General features: G+C 42.2%; 2 protein-coding genes across 2 annotated transcripts; both read right to left on the bottom strand.

Moving 5' to 3' along the window:
- Positions 1-528: 528 nt before the first annotated feature.
- Positions 529-9208, bottom strand: LOC132568233 (lysozyme g-like). The gene is made up of 5 exons (XM_060233839.1): positions 9063-9208; positions 7488-7571; positions 3812-4008; positions 3351-3489; positions 529-2958 (listed from the first exon to the last, which is right to left on the bottom strand). The coding sequence occupies exons 1-5, from the start codon at positions 9067-9069 to the stop codon at positions 2825-2827; spliced, it is 561 nt and encodes a 186-aa protein (XP_060089822.1). The 5' UTR covers positions 9070-9208; the 3' UTR covers positions 529-2824.
- A 4777-nt stretch (positions 9209-13985) lies between these two features.
- Positions 13986-20869, bottom strand: LOC132568232 (lysozyme g-like). Its single transcript, XM_060233838.1, has 5 exons — positions 20695-20869; positions 18278-18361; positions 15844-16040; positions 15088-15226; positions 13986-14676 (listed from the first exon to the last, which is right to left on the bottom strand). The coding sequence occupies exons 1-5, from the start codon at positions 20762-20764 to the stop codon at positions 14543-14545; spliced, it is 624 nt and encodes a 207-aa protein (XP_060089821.1). The 5' UTR covers positions 20765-20869; the 3' UTR covers positions 13986-14542.
- Positions 20870-21194: the final 325 nt, after the last annotated feature.

The raw sequence follows: 21194 nt of genomic DNA, 5'->3' as shown, positions 1-21194 counted from the left end.
CTCTGTCTGTACCTTCTAGTGGTAGCTAATGAATTAAATTAGAGAAGTTCATCAAAGGATTTTCAAATTAAAGCTTGGACTTTAATTTGGCAGGTGAGTTTCCATCTGTTCCATGTGGCATGTTGCACAGTCTGGACTTGTGCATAAATTCTGGTTTATAGTTATGCTGTTGTGAACACTACTTAAAGCACAAGTTCTTAAATTTTCTATTTTGAGGGGGCTCTTTTTTACAGGGTCTTGTTGCAGAGGAATCTATTTGCATTGTAGAAGATTCTAGAACATTTTCAGGGCATGGTCTTGCTTCATGCAGCCATTGGCCAAGGTGGGGCCCTATTGCTGTCCTCTGTGAAGTGAGCACAATCCAATACTCTTCAGTACCAGCAGACTGTGACATGACTGATCTTCATGAATTGACTCACTGACTCTCCTTACATGAATTCATTGTATTTCCCTAGATTGGTTATTTATTGTGTGTTCCCTCTTACCCTGGCAGGTTATGTCAAGCATCGATATTTAGAAATAATCAAGTTTTTTTGTTTTAAATCAAAGACTTGTTTTATTGAAACTCAGTGACTTGCTCCAAGGACTGATACCTTGGAAGTAATACAGGTCACACTGTTAATTAGTATCTTAAAAGTTACTTCAAAGACAGGATTACAGTTAACTTCAAAAGAATAACCCAAAGATGCAAATTGCATTGAAGGTTCAAAGGCTAGTTACTAATATCTCTGTGGCAACTAAGGAATGTTAACATCTCCATTTCTCACACATTCTCTGCTAGCTGATAAGGCATGGCTGCGAAAATCTGGGGGAGAGGCACTTTACATTGCTAATACAAGGTTACCCTACACATCCTGAAGCAAAACAAGATTTATTATGCATTTCCAGAGAGAAGTGAGAATGGAGGGGGGGTGTCAGAAGGGAAGAAAGGAAAGTATGGATGAACCAGTACTTAGAAATAGAATGCTTGACAGGTTATGTTACGGAATAGTCTGGAAGACCTTCATTATAGACCTCTCTAAAGAGATGCAAGTCAGTGTTACTTGGTAGGGTTTTTCAGTTATGGTTTTGGATGGCTCCTTGGAAAATTTGAGTGTGGTGGAGGGTTAAGGGTTTATTAGAGTAGATTAAATGATACGTTAGTACTTTCAAGATATAAGTATTCTTACTGGTCTGCATCCAATTGGATATTCTCTTTTGTCCTTCTTAAAGCCCATTAGAAGAAAGGTGGAAATCAAATTTGAAATAAATTCACAAACTTCCTTTCGAAGATGCTTGTCTTCTTGCTAAACAATTCATATTCATATAGATTTTTGAAGAACCCCCAAGTTCTCATGAACAGTTAGCTGCTGGTGGTTTGTGAGTATTTTGTTTCAGTGCATGTAAAGAGTTTGTTTTAAAGACAATTGTTGGTATTCACTCCATTTTCAAACGCAGCAAGAAGTTCATCAAAGGATTTTCAAATAGCAGATGAATTTCCATCTGTAATTTTTTTTTGGCGGGGGGTAAAAGTCATAACCATGGTGTTGCTGCTGTAAAATATCTGTAATGACTCAGCAATGAAACTGTGGTGTTATGAAACTGCTGAAATCATCAGCAATACAGAAAAGTAAAACATTATTGAAAAAGACTAAATGAAAACAAGCATCATAGTCTAAGATGCTCTAAAAGGGCCATGGGTTAGGCACTGGAGTATCTTTTTTTAATTAGTTGTCCTCTTAAGTCAGAGAAAAGCAGGTGTATATAGACAGGGTAGTAGTTACAGAATTCTGTCATATAAACTAATTCTTTCCAGCGTTAGATCTCTGGCTCGTCTAGTTAAATGACATTTAAAGCAGACAGAGGAAAGTACTTTGCATAATTTTGTTAACTGATGTTAAAGATTCATTACCCTGTGATGTTGAAACACATTAGAATAGGTGGCTTTTGAAAGGAATGGACAAATGTATAGAAGGAATAAGCAGAAATGAAACCTGAAGGAATCATAACATAGGGTTGAGGTTCTACGCACCGGTCTCTGTCTTTCTGACAGTGGTCGTTTATTTTATACGCTTTTCTTTACACAATCATTTACTACAAGCGTGCAGAACAGGGAGACAGATGTTTACCTTTAGCTCTAACACAATGTGTATTCCAGGAAAGAGGTGAAAGGTAACATTCCAAGAGCATGGGCAAAGTACACAAAGTCTTAAGACTGCCTTCTAAGTCTATAGATGAATTCAGGACAAGGCTGGTGTGCCAAACTGTTGGCCTTTCCTTCAGAAACCTGGGTTTATAGAGGCAATATTACTTGAATTGTTCTGTCAGTCAGTCAGATATGGCAAATTACTTCAGAATGGATATTCAGTTTGTGGATTAATTGCAAGCACAAAAATGGTAGTTTGCAAACACAAACGTGCACATTCTTTTAAACAGACAATATGTTTTTCCTCCAGTACAGTAAGAATGCCAAGTGATCTGCCTAGTGACAAAAAACAATTCAAAGTTTTGACAGTCTGGGTCATCTTTCCATACTCTCTCTTTCTGTCCTATTTAGCCTAGTGGATGAAACAAACTTGAATGCATGTTGTGTATGTTGCTGCAACAATCCTTAGAAATAGGAGTGCACAGAAAGGTTATTGGCTTGTGAGTGGAAGTAGAGGCAAGATTTTCACCAGGATTCCTGCTTCACAACTTGGTCTGTCATTAATCTTACCAAACATTATGAATCTCTTCAAGCAAACAGAATTATGTTTTTATAGATAACATAAAAATTAAGTTTTACTAAAGGAGTTTGTTGTAAATAACTACTTAAAAGTAGCCAAACAGGCGATTAAAACCATTATTAGAATCCATGTCTCTTGAAAAACTGGGCTCTGGCAGCAACATCATTGGCATAATCATTCCCTGTTGTGCCAATATCCATTCCATCATAGGTGCGGACATTAGAAAGTCCTGCATTATAGGCTGAAATTCCACCTAGAATAACAGTAAAAGAAGTTGTATTGCAAACATTCTTTAATATACATATCCTGTTGAATCTGTTAATTCAAATTACTATTATTAATAATTCAAACAAATTACTTCCCACAAATATAGATTAGCTAAAGCATTACAATCTAAACACAGAAGGCTCATTTTAAAGACAGTGTTTTGCATTACACAATGGAACCAACTAACTATATAGACTTCTCATACAGTGAAGTTTTTCCATATCCTCCTTTCTGCTGCAGCCACACATACCCTCCCACCCAACCAGAGGATCCTCCTTGACAGTCTGGGATGTGGTCTAGGGGCTGGCGCTGGAAAAGCAAGGGCTTGAGACAAGGATCCTTATGTCCCAAGTTACTTTAGACCTTGTAATTTCGTACCTTTGAGCTGCTGTTCCTTGGTCCACTGTGGAAACTTCTTAGCAACACCATCTATCATGTCACACAGAATGTTGGCACCTTGGGTAATATGTGCCTTACTATCCCATGTGCCTTCTATTTTGTGCCATCTTTTATCAACCTAGAAGAAACATTAACACATTTCACTAATTTTGCAAAGATCATTGTTTTATACCAAACTATCAGTGTACATCGCTTTATAAAGTGATAAAAAAAATATAAGTTTCTGATGAGAGATTACAAAGATTGAAGATCAGGAGATTACAAAGAGGGCAGAGTGAAGTAGGGTAATAAGCAAGGAATGTGAACATGTGCATTTATACCCAGTTCTGACTTGATGGGGATAATTTGCCTCTTTAAACTCAAGAGTATAGTACCATTACTTGGAGTGGATGAGTAGTGGGCCTTACAATCTGTGCATTCACATGAAATATACACTTTACCTGCATCAAGCCAAATCCGTTTCCGTGGTCACCCCAACCGTTGTCCAGGATGATTCCAGCATGAGATTCTCGAGAGATTATACCTGCGATCACAGCTTCATCCATTCCTGTGCTTTCACTGACACTCTTAATTGTTGTTTTGTATTTCTCCATATTTTTTAGGTCTTTGGCTGCAATAGTTTCTGAAGCCTGGACTCCTGGTGCAAAAAGAAACTAATATTTTAAACATGCAGTTAAATTGCTTACTAAGTGACATTTCAAGCCCAAGTCAACCTTAAGATATTCATAAAGAACTAGCTCTCCTAAAGCAAGGGAGTACATCCCAGTCAAGACAGATATTGTGGGACTTGAGAGAGCACTGAAGAAACATCGACAGTGGCTGTATGCATGGAAGTCTGTTTCTGCAGCTGGTCCTCTCTTGTTGCATTGATTGTTGCCAGAGAGATAATCCTAAAAGGAGGAACCATTAGCAGAAGGCTGTCTGAAGAATGTAGTTGGTGGGTAAAACTATAGCGGGAGATATGAGGGCCCCTGCCTCTGAAGTGTTTTCAGGGCCATAACTAATACATTGAATTGGGCTCAGAAGTAGTTCAGTCACCACTGCAATTGATGCAGCAGTGGAGTTCCATGTTCCAGACAACTGATCCTAGACATGAGTCTCTCTGCTGCAATATGTACCAGCCAAAACATCTGAGCTGCCTTCAAAGGCATTCCCATATAGACTTCATTACAGTAGTCCAATACAATAATAATAATAATTTTTATTTATATCCCGCCCTCCCCGCCGAGGCAGGCTCAGGGCGGTTCACAGACATGGAAAGTGCCATGATTACAGTTAATACATTATACGGTAAAATACATTAAATAAATAAATTAATAAATTAAAACCATTACAATTAAGGTGCTATAATGCAAGACATATCAGATGTATATCAGATGCTTAGATGTCATTTCAGGAGTCAATCTTGTAGGCCATTTGAAAAAGGATAGTTTTGCAGGCCCTGCGGAACTGATTATAGTCCCGCAGGGCTCGAACCTCCGCTGGTAATAGGTTCCACCAATGAAGAGCCGTTACTGAGAAGGCCTGCTCTCAGGTTGTTTTCAATTTGGCCTCCCTTGGTCCAGGGATTTTTAAGAGATTTTGGGAGCTAGATCTCAGTGCTCTCTGGGGGATATATGGAGAGAGGCGGTCCCTAAGGTAGACAGGTCCTCGGCCATATAGGGCTTTAAAGGTAATAACCAGCACCTTGTAACGAACTCGGAACACAATTGGCAGCCAGTGCAGCTCCCGCAACCTAGGCTGCACGTGCTCCCACCGAGGTAGTCCCACTAACAGCCTAGCCGCCACATTCTGCACCAGCTGCAGTTTCCGAGTTCGGTACAGGGGCAGCCCCATGTAGAGGGCATTACAGTAGTCCAACCTCGAAGTGACGGTTGCATGGATCACTATTGCTAGGTCGCCAGGTTCCAGGAAAGGGGCCAGCTGCTTCGCCCTCCTAAGATGGGAAAAGGCGGCTTTGGCAGTGGCAGCTATCTGTGCCTCCATTGTCAAGGAAGGCTCCAGAAGCACTCCCAAGCTTTTGACCCTGCTCACTGGTATCAGCGACGCACCATCAAAGGCTGGTAGGGAGATCTCCTCCCCTGGCCCGCTGCGGCCCATGCAAAGGACCTCTGTCTTCGCTGGATTCAACTTCAGCCCACTCGACTTGATCCACCCTGCCACAGCTTGCAACGCTCGGTCCAGGTTTTCAGGGACGTCTCCAGTCCGGCCGCCCATCAATAGATAGAGCTGGGTGTCATCAGCATACTGGTGACAACCCAGCCCGTACCTTCAGGCAATCTGGGCAAGGGGGCGCATGAAGATGTTAAACAGCATCGGGGAGAGAACTGCCCCCTGGGGCACCCCACAGTTGAGTAGGCGCCTCTGGGACACCTCTCCCCCAATTGTTACCCTTTGTCACCGACCTTCAAGGAAGGGGGAAAGCCACTGTAAGGCTAGCCCCCGAATTCCTACGTCGGCGAGGCAGCTGGTCAGCAGCTGATGGTTGACCATATCGAATGCCGCCGATAGGTCTAACAACAGCAATACCGCCGAGCCGCCTCGGTCCAGATGCCGCCAGAGGTCATCCATGAGAGCGACCAGCACTGTCTCCGTCCCATGGCCCGGGCGGAAGCCGGACTGGAATGGATCTAAGGTGGAAGTGGTTATGGTTATGTAGATCAGCATGGCTAGGTTGACAGAACCTAAATAAAGGGTCATCTTATAACCTAGACTTTAGAGAGCCAGTTTGGTGTAGTGGTTAAGTGTGTGGACTCTAATCTGGGAAAACTGGGTTGGATTCCCCACTCCTCCACTTGCACCTGCTGGAATGGCCTTGGGACAGCCATAGCTTTGACAGAGGTTGTCCTTGAAAGGGCAGCTGCTGTGAGAACCCTCTCCAGCCCCACCCACCTCACAGGGTGTCTGTTGTGGGGGAGGAAGGTAAAGGAGATTGTGAGCAGCTCTGAGATTCGGAGTGGAGGGCGGAATATAAATCCAATATCTCAGGGGTGGCCAACAGTAGCTCTACAGAATTTTTTGCCTACTACTCCCATCAGCCCCACCCAGCATGGCCAATGGCTGGGGCTGATGGGAGTTGTAGGCAAAAAAACCCTGGAGAGCTACCATTGGCCACCCCTGCAATATCTTCTTAACTGAACAAAGGTGTTCCTGGCAACAGCACTGACCCCTTTGATTGATTGATAACAACTGTGGCAATCCCAACCTTAATCTAATACAGAGAGCTTCACACCATCTAAGGCTAGTGGCTTGATAATAGCTAAACACTCAGCCTTTCCAATAAGCATCACTTCCATCTTGTCTGGGTTAAGCTTTGGTTTGTTTTTCCTCATCCGCTTGGCTATAGATGGTGGCCCAGATCTTTCACAGCTAGGTGTCCTCTACGTATTGGTGACATTCCACTCCAAAGCTCCTGATGGTCTCAGCCAAAGGTTTTACATGCAAGTTAAAGACCACTGGGGATAAAATGGGATCACTACACACAGTAGCTCCCAACTAGCTGATTCTACCTCTCTTAAGAAATATATTTCTTGTCAACAATAAAACAATAATGAAACCAACAGAGCTGTTATTTTTAATCTAAACATTGATTTCAATCAAGGTGGTATTCGTTATTAGTAGACTACACTCTGGCATCCAAATAAGCAAGTGGTTCCCTGGATAGCTATAACATACATAGAAGCTCTTAAGTTTCTGTAAAGGAAGTTATCCTGTTCTTGATAATTATGTAAAAATGGTTGGGTTTCTTCTTTTGCCAATATTTTCCCTCAATTTGTATTACTTGTTAGTTTTTTCTCAACTGTAATGTGTTTTCAGACCGAGTGTGGAAGTAGACATGTGCTTATATCCCAATATCCTGTTCTGTTTGCAGAAAACAGTTCTGTTTGCAGAATGGAGACATTTTCAGTAATTCCTCTACGCACACGTATCCTCCCACCCAATGACCTGACCCACAGTGTGCTGTTACTGGGGTTCCACTGACTTTCTGGGAACACAGAAGGCTGCTGCAGGTGGTAAGTCCCCTTTCATTTAGTGCAGGACCATGTATGCTAGATATGATTTTCCCTCAACTCTGCAGATAACTGTGAGGCCATAAACCAACTATAGACAACTTACCACCATAACTCAGGCCTTCTGCTCTTGCAACTCCTAGAGAAGCCCCAGTAGTTTCAACCATCATTATTTTGCCATAATAATAACCTGTCAGGAATAAGTACAATTATTTATCTAACTTGCTTTTTCACCAAAAGAACTCTATGCATCTTACAACAGAAAAAAACACACCCACACACATTAAACAGAACAATTAAATAATAATTTTTAATTTATATTCCGCCCTCCCCACCGAAGCAGGCTCATATGAGCATATGAGGAAGTGGGTGGCACTAGTGGCATGGAGGGAAACTTCCACCTGTGGTTGGTAGGTCATCAAGCAAAGGTGTTGCTAACAAGCCTCCATTGGGATGAGACCACCAGAGGATGTACCAAATTCACCTTCCGCGACTGTGGGGCTGCTGATGGGGAGTGAAGAGGGCTGACTCCAGCTGGGTCCAACTTGTCCTGTAAGGGCTCTCCTATATTTCTCTCAGCTAGCTTTGTGGAAAGGGCAGTTCCCCAACCACGTCTTCCTTGGTTTTGAGCTATTAAAGCTGTTCACAGTCCCTGCAAATCTCTCCCCTTTCCTCTGTTTTGTGGGGAGCCAACAAAAGTCAGGTTTTGCCTCCCATCTTTGGGAAAAGCTAAGGAATGGTCTTTGTCCCCTGGCTTGTGGCCAAATTTTCTTTCACTGCTTCCATGGCCTGACCCCATCAGAGTGCCATTGGGCTTTGGTTTCTGGTCTTGAAGCCATGATATTGCCACCCACTTCTGCAGCCCTCTGGAAGTATGACCTTGCACCTTCAGTGACCATAACCCTCACCTCTGTATCCATAGGCAGGTCCCACATCCCATTCTCAGCTTGTGTACCCACCCTCCTGCTCCATTTTTATGGTGGCTGCAGAACTAGTGTCAAAACCCTCATCCATCTCCAGAAAAAGTAACAGACTACATCCTGATCTTTGACTGGTCCCAGATTCAGAGGCTGAGTCATTTGAAGTAACAAGCTGGGAGGGACAATCCAAGAGTCATTTGACTCATGCCTCTGGCTAAGCCAAGCCCTTACACCTGAAGGCAGGAAGCAGACAAAGCACCACAGAAGAAATGTGCAGCTGGCAAGATATTCCTCAACAACAGTTTCTCTCCCTGCCTCCAGTTATTAGAAAAGTCAGATAATAATACGCTAAATATTTCCACAGAATGGAATTTTGCTTTACCAGTGTTTGACCATTCTTTTATGAACAATGTTGTAATCTATATAAGGCTGGTGTTCACACTTCCTTTACCAGCACATAGAAAGTCAAGCAACAGCTGAGAAGTATACTTTTCAAGATAGTGTCTTAATTTGAAGTAAAATATTGGGACAAGTTGACAACTATAATTCACACACTGTGATGTGCACCATAAGAGAAAGTGATCCCTAGCGTATTTTTAAGCTGCTTCTTACTTTTAAGGGGAATGTAATATGCTTGCATCTTGGGGAGATGAGAAAGAACTCTTGTAATTAAGTTATGAAAGATTAATGTGCAGCATACCTGTACATATTCCTTCAGTTCTGAATAGACAAGACAGGAAATACAAGAGCCAAATAAATACCTCGCATGGTTCCTTGTTGTTTCTAGTCTCCTTCAGTGCTGGAAGAATGAAAGAAGAGGACAAACTGATTTTTAGTTTCACTTTTAAAATTAGCTTCGTTTCTGGTTGTCTGCTATTGGCTTGCTGATGTGTTGGGTGGGGAATTTAGAAAGCTGTGCAGTGCTGTAGCCAGAATTGCAGTTTCAGTTCTTTCCTTTATTGTCTGGAAAATTTTTCACTAGGCTGAACTTCTGCCTAGAGAATTGTGATTTTTTTTTTTAATATTACCAGAAGGGAACTAAATGTAAAATACTGTGTTCTGATTTTACACTTGACTCAAATCTACAGCAAGTAGACTAATGAAGCAAATATTGGAGAGTATTAACAAAAGCAAAGCAAAGCTCAGTTTTAGGAGAAGATGCAAAAGTGGACCTTTCGTCACAATCCTTCAGGCTCTTCAATATCATTGATGAAGCAGAGGCAAAGCATTTGCCCGTTTTACTGTTGATTAATTCTTAGTGCCTGATGGAGAACTGTGATTGTTCAGTTCAGAAGCATCACCTACCTACAATGAATGCCTTTCTAGAATAAATGAACTTGTGGGGAGAAAAGACTTATGAATGATTTTATGTAGGCTATATGAAAGTCAACCATAAATGAATGCTAACTATGAACTTCAAACTTTTTTTGTTGTTATATGGGGATTACAGATAGAACAAGTTTAAGTCCAGTGGCACCTTTAAGACCAACAACGTTTTATTCAAGGTTTGAGCTTTTGTGTGCGTGAACACTTTCTCAGATACATTGAAATGGGAGTTACCAGTCCATACCTACATGTATGGACATGCACACAAAAGCTCAGACTTTGAATAGAACTTTGTTGGTCTTAAAGGTGCCACAGGATTCAAACTTTGCTCTACTGCTTCAGGCCAACATGGCTGGCCACCTGGATCTATCTTCAAGGATTAGATGTTAGTGTACAATCCCTTTTGGGATAACGTGTGAAGAATGCTGGGGGATAACTCTCCTCTGCTGCTATTTTTCTGATGCAAATTACCCATCACAGACGGCTATTTATTTGCTCATGGAATAAAACTTGCAGTATGGCGGAGTCTTCGGAGAAAGAACCGTAAGAAATGGTTAAGTCCTGCTCTCATATGCTACAGCTCCAACCCAGCCTCTGCTGCTACTTTCATAGGGTTGCCAGATCTAGGTTGGGAAATTCTTGGAGATTTGGAGGTGGAGCCTGGAGAGGACAGGGACCTCAGAGAACATTGCCGTAAAATCCATCCTCCGAAGCATCCATTTTCTCCAGAGGAACTGATCTCCAGGCCCCACCTGGAGGGTGATATCAATATTTCATGAATGGATTTCTTGCTATCATGTCCAATTTTGCCCTCACTGTGGGCAAGGCAGCATGTGTTGGGACTTAATGATGTGGGGACTTAAGAGCAAGTGAACTTTGGTGTGTGTGTATGGTTGTGGGGAGATAAATGTGTATGCCACATTCTCTGTTAAAAGTAGGCTTTCCAATCCCCAGGTCCCAGCGAGGGATTCCCCAGTTTTACAGGCTTCCCCTCGCCCCCAGCCAGCTGGCCGGCAGGGGAAGCTCCTCCCCCATAGTCATCCTGTACCTCTAGATCTTGGGTAGGACCTGCAAACAGGTCCAGTTTTAAAATGTGTGTGTGCCTTTAAATTGGAGCAGGAAGTACTTCATGGGGAAGGGTTAGCAACAGCAGACTTCGTGAGAGTGCAGCCCCTCTGTTTGTTTTGCTTTCATTTCAGACGAGTGTGTGTGTAAAAGAGCAGTGTAGCCCCTGTACTTTACAGACCTGGTTGTGGAGGCACCAGAGACTCCTGCTTTGTTCTACTGCTTCAGACCAACACAGCTGCCGACTTGCACCAGAGACAGTTAAGCGTGTGTGTGAGTGAAAGAGAGAGAAAACGGAGGAAGGGGAGGGAACTCTATTATTCCCTATGGAGACTTATTCTCATAGGAAATAATGGAGAATTGATCTGCGGGTATCTATGGTTCGGGGGGGGGGTGTTTTTTGAGGTTGAGGCACCAGATTTGCAGCATAGCATCCAGTACCTCTCCCCAAGATACCCCCCAAGTTTCAAAAAGATTGGACCAGGGGTTCCAATTCTATGAGCCCCAAAAGAAGGTTCCCCTATCCTTCATTATTTCCTATGGAGGGAAGGGATTTAAGAGATGTGTGGTCCCTTTAAATGTGATGTCCAGAACTTCCTTGAAGTTCAATTATGCTTGTCACACACTTGCTCCTGGCTCTGCCCCCAATGTCTTCTGGCTCCACCCTAGGGTTGCCAATCCCCAGGTGGGGGCAGGAGATCCCCCGGTTTGGAGACCCTCCCCCTGCTTCAGGGTCATCAGAAAGTGGCGGGAGGGGAGGGAAATGTCTGCTGGGAACTCTATTATTCCCTATGGAGATTTATTCCCATAGAAAATCATGAAGAATTGATCTGCTGGTATCTGGGGCTCTGGGGGGTTGTTTTTTGGGGTAGAGACACCATATTTTCAGTATAGCATCTAGTGCCTCTCCCCAAAATACCCCCCAGGTTTCAAAATGATTGGACCAGGGAGTCCAATTCTATGAGCCCCAAAAGAAGGTGCCCCTATCCTTCATTATATCCTATGGAAGGAAGGAATTGAAAAGGTGTGCTGTCCCTTTAAATGTGATGGCCAGAACTCCCTTTAGAGTTCAATTATGCTTGTCACAGCCTTGATCTTGGCTCCACCCCTAATGTCTCCTGGCTCCACCCCAAAGTCTCTTGGCTCCACCCCCAAAGTCCCCAGATATTTCTTGAATTGGACTTGGCAACCCTAGTTGAAAACTAGAACCTTTGCTTTCCCTATGTTAGTCTGATAGAACTTGGAACTTCAGCAACTCGTGTTGTTCAGCAGCTTTTCCTATAAAAAAAATAAGTATACTGATTACCTTAGAAAAATGACATTTACAATGATAGAAACAAAACAAATACCATAAAATGCAGCCTAAAACCAGTAGCTCAATCTATAAGCAGTATAAAAGCATGCCAGCCATGTACTTTTATCTATAGGGGTGTCAAACTCATTTGTTATGAGGGCCAGATCTGACATAAATGAGATCTTGTTAGGCCGGGGCATGTGTGTCATAAAAAGTAATGCCAAGTAGCAGAGATATAAACTTTACAAAGGACACAGACAAACACAAAGATTTTTTAAATCCCTCTGGGACCTGGGGATTGGCAAACTTACCCAGTTCTCTGGATTGTACAGGCGAGAAACAAAGAAAGCACCTTTAACACCACCAAGTCGTAATGTTTTAAGCATGTTTTATTTTAAGGTTTTAAAAAAGGAAAGCAAGTGCCATAGTTTAAGATGCTCTAAAGGGCATGGAAAGTATAATGAAGGATTGGAGTTTTTTTTTTTAATTAGTCATCTGTAGGACGTGTCAGTGTTCAGTTGCTTTAAGACAACTAAAAACTGCTGAATCATTTTGTTATGTAACTAAGCTATACAGGAGTCATGAGAATGTCAGGTGCAGCTAATGAAACAATCACTGTTACGATTGGTGGGCTGTACTATATTAGTGAAAAGCCTTGCCCTGTGTGGGTGTGGTTGATGGTTGATGATAGAAGGAGCAGAAGGACGTTGTGAGTGAAGGAGTAACATCTTGCTTGCATACTGAAGCTCTGGAGGATTGCACGGCTACTGATTTGATGTATGGACTGGATTTTTGACTTCTCTACTTGGACATAGAATTGGTACTGTATATTGGACTTTGACTATGACCCATTGGCTTGCCTGAGACTGCTTCTTACGTGTTAACCCAATACAACTGTTTACTCGGCTGTCTTGGAGTTTTGTTTTCTTTACCACACTCTACTACCTACTCATACAGGGGCACCTTCCTACGCGTACAAAACTCTGTCAGGACAGAGGAAAAACAGCTGTATAAGGACAAAGTAGAAGTTATAGAATTCTTCTGTCATATAAACAGATTCTTCCCCAAGATTAGATCTCAGGCTCATCCAGAATGGCATTTAGAGCAGACAGAAGGAAGTACTTTGCATAATTTTGTAAACTCACATTAGAGTTTCGTTACCATGTGATGTCGAGACACATTAGTATAGGTAGCTTTTAAAAATAATGGGGAAATGTATGAAAGGACACAGATCTCTGCCATATAAGCAGAAATGAAACCTGGGTTTATAGAGGCAATATTACTTGAATTGTGCTATTGATAGGGTTAAAGGATTGAAGAAAATGTTTTATTTTGTAATATATATAAACCACCTGGGCATACATACATGACAAGATACGTGACAGGATGCGAGCGTAGTTACTTAGGCATGCAGTGGGGAACATCGCTTGGGCTGCCAACAGCCAACAGATAAAAGCTACATCCTTTGCTTAGGAACAAAGGAATAGAAATTTAATGAGGAAAATGAGCCAAAGTTTCACAGCCATCGAAAAACACTAAAATATATCTTAAAGACAGGGAGGGGGGAAACACGGGGAGCGCGCGTGTTAGAATGTACGTGGATAGGCTTACAGATTGTGAGCTTGCCAGCCAATTGGTTGACAAGACAAAGAAGGCGGAACTAGGGAGGCTTAATAATGAGCTGCCTGCGTTGCAGACTTTGAAGATCTTTTGGGTGAGTTTGGCCCAGGGGTCTTCCCACGCTTTGCAAAACGTGAAATAAAACTGCTTTGCTTCACTGATCTTGTCTGGAACTTCTTTTCTGGTCATAACACTATCAGTCTGGCAGATTTGGCAAACTACTTGTGAATTTTTTTCATATCTGTTTGGTTTCAGACCGTAGACAAGACCACAGCAAATTGAGTTTCTATTTTCTTGAGGTTATGTATTATTTTACATAGGATGCATATGGGTATTCAGTTTGTAGATCAATTGGTAGCTTGCAAGCACAAAACACAAGTTACACAGATATGTGTTTATTTTCCCCCAATACATACTTAAGTGCCAAGTGATCTGCTAGAGTAATGACATAAAAACCATTATGAGTTTTGACATTCTGGTTCATCTTTGCTGTGCTCAGGGAAGTTCCTTCTGCCCTATCTATCAGGGTGGATAAGACAATCCCAAATGCATATCCTGTGTTTTGTTGTAAGAATCCACACAAAGCACTGTAAAATGGGCAGTATTGTCAACATATGGCAGATAAGTGACTAATAGTGTAATCCTATGCAGTTACTCCAAACTAAGCCCACTGCAATCAATAGGTTTAGACTAGTGTAATTCTGCACAGGGTTGCACAGAAAGACTGAGAATATCAGCTAGTGAGCTGGAGGCAGAGGCAAGATTTTAACCAAGATTCCTGCAATACAACTTGATCTGTTTAAGCCATTAGCTCCTAATGGCACTAAAAATTATGAGAATTATGTTTTTATAGATAATATACAAATTAAGTTTTACTAAAGGAGTTTGTTGCAAATTATTACTTTAAAGTAGTCAAACAGGAGAGTAAAAGCATTATTAGAATCCATGTCTCTTGTAATACTGGGCTCTGGCAGCAACATCATTGGCATAATCACTCCCTGTTGTGCGGCTATCCATTCTGTCATAGGTTCGGACATTACCAACTCCTGCATTGTAGGCTGAAATTCCGCCTAAAATTACAGTAAAAGAAAAAGTTGCATTGAAACATTCTTTAATATACATGTTCTATCTGTTTATTAATAGTAATCTGAATTCCTTGATTACTCAATTATCTGAATGCTTCTACCTCCCAAAAATGGAAATTAGCTCAGCAATACAATCTAAACACAGAAAGCCAATTTTCAAAGGCAGTGGTATGTACTCTGAATTGGAGCCAACTAACCACAGAATTCTGCTCATGCAATGAAGCTTTTCCTTATTCTCCTTCCTGCAGCTACATGTACCCTCCACCCAACAAGAGGAGCTGTCCTGACCTTCATGTGGCCTAGAGGCTGTCTGTGGGAAGGGAAAGTCAGCAAGGGCCCAAGGATCCTTCTAGGACCCAAATTACACAATAAAAATTAGAGAAGATTGTTTCATACCTTTGAGCTGCTGTTCGCTGGTCCATTCTGGAAACTTCCTTGCAACAGCATCTACACTGTCGCGCAGAATGGTGGCACCCTGAGTAATAAGTGCCTCACTATTCCATGAGCCTTCTGGGACATGGAATCTTCTATCAACCTAAAAGAAACATTAAATAATTTCACTAATTCTGCAAAGGTTATTATTTTATCCCATTCTATCAATGTACATCCCCTTTATACAATGATAAGAAGAAAAATAAGTCCCTGCTGGGAGGTTTTTAAACAGAGGTTGGATGGCCATCTGACAGCAATGCTGATTTTGTGAATCAGGCAGATCATGAGAAGGAGTGCAGGAAGGGATGCATCAGTACTTAGTTCTTGTGACCCTTTCTACATGCCCAGGAAAATGCTGATTGCCACTTTGGGGTCAGTCAGCAATTGTTCTCCAGGCCACTTTGGCAAAGGATTCTGGAGATTTTTGTCATCTTTGGGGCATGGAGCAGGGGTCACTGGGGATGTGTGTGTGGAAAGTACTTGCATATTGCCTGCAATGTTCAGAGGGTTGGACTAGATGACCATGGGGGTACCTGCCAACTCTCTATTCTGTAGTTATAATGTAATAAGCAAGGACTGTGAGTATGTGGATCTGCATTAAGCTTTGATTTTGTTGGAATAATTTGCCCCTTAAAACGCAAGAGTATAGTATCATTATTTGGAGTGGATGAGTAGTGGGCCTTATGGTCTGTGCATTCATATAAAATATGTAGACTTTACCTGCATCAAGCCAAATCCGTTTCCACGGTCACCCCAGCCATTCCTCAGGACACTTCCAGCATGAGATTCTCGAGAGATTATACCTGCAATCACAGCTCCATCCATGCCTGTACTTTCACTGGCACGCTCAATCTCTGATCTGTACGACTCCATCCTAGGTAGATCTCTTGCTGCAATAGTTTCTGAAGCTTGGACTCCTGGTGAAAAAAACAAGCTAGAATTTTGAACTTCCACTTAGATTGCACATAAAGAGAGGTTTTCAGGCTGTCAGGCTTTAGATACCCAGTATTGCCAAACCTCCGGCTCTCTAGAGACTATAGCTGCCCACTGGGAATTCAGGTGTGCCAAACCATTGCCCCCCCACCTCTAGCATGCGACAGGAGCACCTGTCAGATGCTTAGGGAGAGCTGGAGGTTTGGCGCACCTGAATTCCCAGTGGCTATAATTCAGGTGCACCAAAGCCTTTCCCCCCGCCACCTACAGCATTTGACAGGAGCACCCTTCAAATGCTTGGGGAGAGCCGGAGGCTATAGTTGCTTGGATTTCAGGCAGGCCAAGCCTCCAGCTCTCCCCAAGCATCTGAAGAGTGCTACTGTCAAATGCTGGAGGTGGTGGTGGTTGAGAATTTGGCTTGCCTGAATTGTCTGGGAGTTAATCCCAGTGAAGACAGATGATGCTGTGGGACTTGAGTGAACACTGAAGAAACTCCTGGTGAAAAAAACAAGCAAGAATTTTTGAACTTCCACTTAGATTGCACATAAAGAGAGTAAGCATGGAAGTTTGTTTCTGCAGCTGGACCTCCCCTGCTGAATTGTCTGCTGCCATACAGATAATCCTAAAAGGTGGAACAGTTAGCAGAAGGCTGCCTGAAGAACACAGTTGGTGTGTAGGACTAAACTGGGATCTACCAGGGCTCTATCCTTGAAGTGCTTTCAATGTAATAACTAGTGCTTTGAACTGGGCCCAGAGGTAAATCAGTCACTGCTGCAATTGATGCAGTGGTGGAGTTTCATATTCCAGACAACTGACCCCACACTCAGGTCTCCTTCCTGCAATCTGTACTTGTTACGTCCTGCATACTAATCCCTATGTACAGCACAGCGCACGCTACAGAGGCGACCAGTGGAACCCCACTGGTCACCGGATGTAGCTCGCTAATACGCACCGCCAATCAAGATCTGTGGCGGGAAGTTTAACTGACCAGGATTGGACCTGGCCTCACGGAGGGTTGTTCCGGGGCATGTATATAATAGGGACCCGGCCCGCCATTCTCCCTCTTGTGATGTACCCGCTAATAAAGTATGTTGCCTTCAACACGTCTTGTCACTGAGTACATTACAGTACTAGTTGAAACGTCTGATCTGCCTTTAAGGATATCCTGTTCCCACACAACTCCATTACAGTGATCCAATATGAAAGTTACAGATTAGTGTGGCTAGTCTGGAAGAGTCTAAATACCTAGATTTAATTGAAGATGCTCCTAGCAACAGCACTGACCCCTTTAACAGCTGTTGCACCCCCAACCTTGATCTAACAAAGAAAGCTTGACCCCATCACCGGCTAGACAATAGATAAAGTCAAACCATCCATCTTCCCAATCAGTATCATTTCTGGATAACCTTCAGTTTCTTTTTCCTCAACCACTTGACCATAGCCTCAAAACAGTGGCCCAGGATTTTTACAGAAGCCTCTAGAGGCTTCGATGAGATCTAAAGCTCAATGTCCTCTGCATATTGGTGACATCCAACTCCAAAGCTCCTTATGATCTCAGCCAAAGGTTTTACATCCAAGTTAAAGACCACTGGGAATAAAATGGACTTTGGGGTGCACTACACAGAGTAGCTCTCAACTAGCTGATTCTGCCTCTCGTAAGGAACTCTTTGTTTCCTGCCAACAAGAAATGTGAAACCGACAGTGGGCTGTTGTTTTTAACCCCAACATTGTAGTCAGTCAGGAGGAAGGTACTGGTTATTAGTAGACCACAGTTTGGCATCCACATCAACCAAATAGTTCCCTGGATAGCTGTAACATAAAGAGTAGCTCTTAAGTTGTTTTTGATGTACAATGAATGATGCAAAAATTGTTGGGTTACTCTTTTCACCAGTATTTCTTCACAATGTGCATTACATGCTAGTATTTTCCCCATTGTAATTCTGCCTTTTTTCCCTTCTAGACCCAGTGCTGATCTCCTGTTTGGTTTGCAGAATACAGTTCTGCCTGCAGAACGATGGCATTTCTAGCAATTTCTACACACACAGCAGGCCCACTTTGTGCTCTTACCAGGGATCCACTGACTTTTTAGGGACACAGAAGGCTGCTTTGGGCAGTAAGAGAAGTTCCACTTCACTTAATGTAGTGTCATATGTCCTTGATTGGGTTCATCCTCAACTCTACAGACAAATGTGAGGCCATAAACCAGCTACAGACAACTTACCAACATAACCCAGGCGTTCTGCTTTTGCAGTTCGACTAGAAGCCCCTGTAGTTTCAACGTTCATTATGTCACCGTAAGAGGAACCTGCCAGGGATAAGTGCAATTATTTTGGTTATATATATCCTGCATTTTTCATCAAAAGGGACTCTATGCATCTCTGTGCTTCATGGACAGAGTGCCCAAACCATATCCTCCTTGGTACTGAGCTGGAGGATCTTAAACAGCACCTCACAGTCCCTGCCACTTTCTCCTCCTCCTCTGGTTCATGGGGATCCAACCAGGGCTTTTTGTAGCAGGAACTCCTTTGCATATTGGGCCACGCACCCCTGATGTAGCCAGTCATCCTGGAGCTTACAATAGGTCTTGTAAGAAGAGCCCTGTAAGCTCTTGGAGGATTGGCTTCATCAAGGGTGTGTGGTCTAATATGCAAAGGAGTTCCTGCTACAAAAAAAGCCCTGGATTCAACCAATTCCAGGTGTTGCCTCCATCTCTGGAAAGGCTTGGAAATGGTCTGTGTCCTGTTCAGGCCAGCTTTGCTTTGGCCTCTTCCATGGCCTGTCCCCATCAAACTGTCCTTGAGCAGCAGAGGTGTGGCTTTGGTTTCTGGCCGGCTAGGAGCTCGAAGCCATGGTTTTGCCAGCTTTCCACCTGCTTCTGCAGCCTTGTGGAAGTCTGGGTTTGCAGCTTCAATGACCAACTGTAACATTAGCTTTGATATCACTAATCCTTTCTTGTTGACTTTGCATGCTAACCGAGAGTTCAAGCACTTTTTAACTGTTAATTAACTCTGTTTCAAGTTATTTTTACCTTGGACAGTTAGTTGAAACAGTTTAAAAAAAAGTTAGATTAATTATTTTTAACAGAGGGTAAGAGTTGAGCTTGGCCACCGTATCTTGCTATATCAAATTTAACTCATATGCATATGCTGATTGGCTTATTTGCACTTTTGTTGATTATCTCATATTTAGTAATGAAGTATGAAGCAACCAGTTATCTAAATAATAATCACATGATTATGACAGAACAGATTTAGAGAAAGAAAATGTTGATATTGATCGATAAATATGTGTTCCTGTGACTAATAAACCAGATTTCTCTGTATGGAAGTCTCCAAAGAAGACTAGGTGAGATTTCTTCAGAAGTAACTTGGGCTTTTAATAATCCCTAAAAACAGTGAGACAAAATACTGAAATCTGATTTGCTTTTAAAACTATTACTTGCTGTTGTTTGAATAAATAACACTATGCTCTTTGATAGTTGTAGCATTTATCTTCACAGTAATTGTAGGGTTAACTTTTTCATGCCTGCATTTTTCTCTGTCTTGCTCAATAAAAATAATAAACAGGTATTCTGCCTGGTTTGTGGGTTACATTTTAAAAAACCAAGCTCACCTCCTTACTGTTCTGTATTATCAGAATTATAGGCTATTAATCACCCTTTAATAGGCAAATCCTGGAGAACTCTGCCACTAAACAGTTATGCAGAGGCAAAGACTTTAAAAGTATTTAGTTCAGATTCTCTATGTGGATGTGAGAGGGAATCTCTTGTTGCACACCACTTCCCTCAGCGGGGAAGTGGCCCCATCTTTGTGGTGGCCATGGGACTGGTGTTGTAGCTTCCTTGTGACCTCAGTTCCAGACAAAGCAACAAATTACATCCTGATCTAGGACTGATCCTGGATTCAGAGGCTGGCTCCTTTGAAGACACAGGCTGGGAGTGACAGGCCACAAGTCCTCTGGCTCATGCCTCTGACCGTGTCCAGCTCTTACACCTGCCAATGAGATGTGCATCTGGAAAGCTATTCCTCAATAACAGTCCCTCTCCCTGCCTCCACTTTTTAGTAAAGTCAAATAATATATTAAATAATCCATAAAATGGAATTTTGCTTTACCAGCGGTTGGCTGTAGTTGTGAGTAATGGCTGAGTGTTCTAATTTACAAAAGTCTGGTGTGCATACTTCCTTTACCAGAACATATACACATGGACATATGAAGTTGCCTTATATGGAATCAGAGTTTTAGTCCACTGAGGTCAGTATTGTCGACGCTGGTAGCAGTTTTTCGGGGTCTCAGGCAGAGGTCTTTCACATCACCTACTGTTAATCTTTGAACTGGAGATGCTGGGAATTGATGCTGGGACCTTTCGTATACCAAGCAGATGCTCTGCCACTGAACCATGGCCCCTTCCCTTCACACAAAAGGTTAAGAAATAGTTGAGAAATACACTTTTCAAGGTGGTTTCCTGGAAGTAAAAATATTGGGACGTTAATTTCCACAATGAGTTATACACCATGAAAAACCAATCCCTATCATATAGCTAAGCTGCTTCTTTTTAAGGGAATATAATATGCTTTCATTTTGGGAAGTCAAGAAAGAAATCTTGCTAATTAAAATATGAAAGGTTAAAGCAAAACATACCTTCACTATTTTCTTCAGTTCTACAAAGAAGACAGAAAAGAAGCACAAGGGTCAAAGAAACACCTGCCATGATTGCCTTAGGTTTCTGGTCCCCGTCTGCACTCTGACTGCAGAAAAAGGGACCCAGTCAAGCCTTTTTATATGAAGTTCCTTTCTGGTTGCCTGATACTGGCTTATTGATGTGATGGGTGGCAGATTTAGAAACTTACACAATTCTGGGCTTTAGCCAGAAAATAGTGTTGCACTTACCGTAACTGTTCTTGACTGGGAAACTTTCCATCTTTCAAAAGGGGGACAAATTTTTATGTAACTACCTGTAAATGTTTTGTTGCTGTTTTTAAATCTTACCAAACGAAGGAACTAAATGTAATACTGTGTTCTAATTTTACATTTGACTTAAATTTACAGAAAGTAGACTAATAAGCAAATATTTTAAAATATTGGGAAAATAAAAGCAAAGAAAAGCACAATTTTAGGTAAAGCTGCAAAAGTGGCCCTTC

Source organism: Heteronotia binoei, chromosome 3 (assembly GCF_032191835.1).
Source record: "Heteronotia binoei isolate CCM8104 ecotype False Entrance Well chromosome 3, APGP_CSIRO_Hbin_v1, whole genome shotgun sequence".
In the NCBI taxonomy this organism is placed as follows: domain Eukaryota; kingdom Metazoa; phylum Chordata; class Lepidosauria; order Squamata; family Gekkonidae; genus Heteronotia; species Heteronotia binoei.
This window is presented reverse-complemented; position numbering and strand designations above follow the sequence as displayed.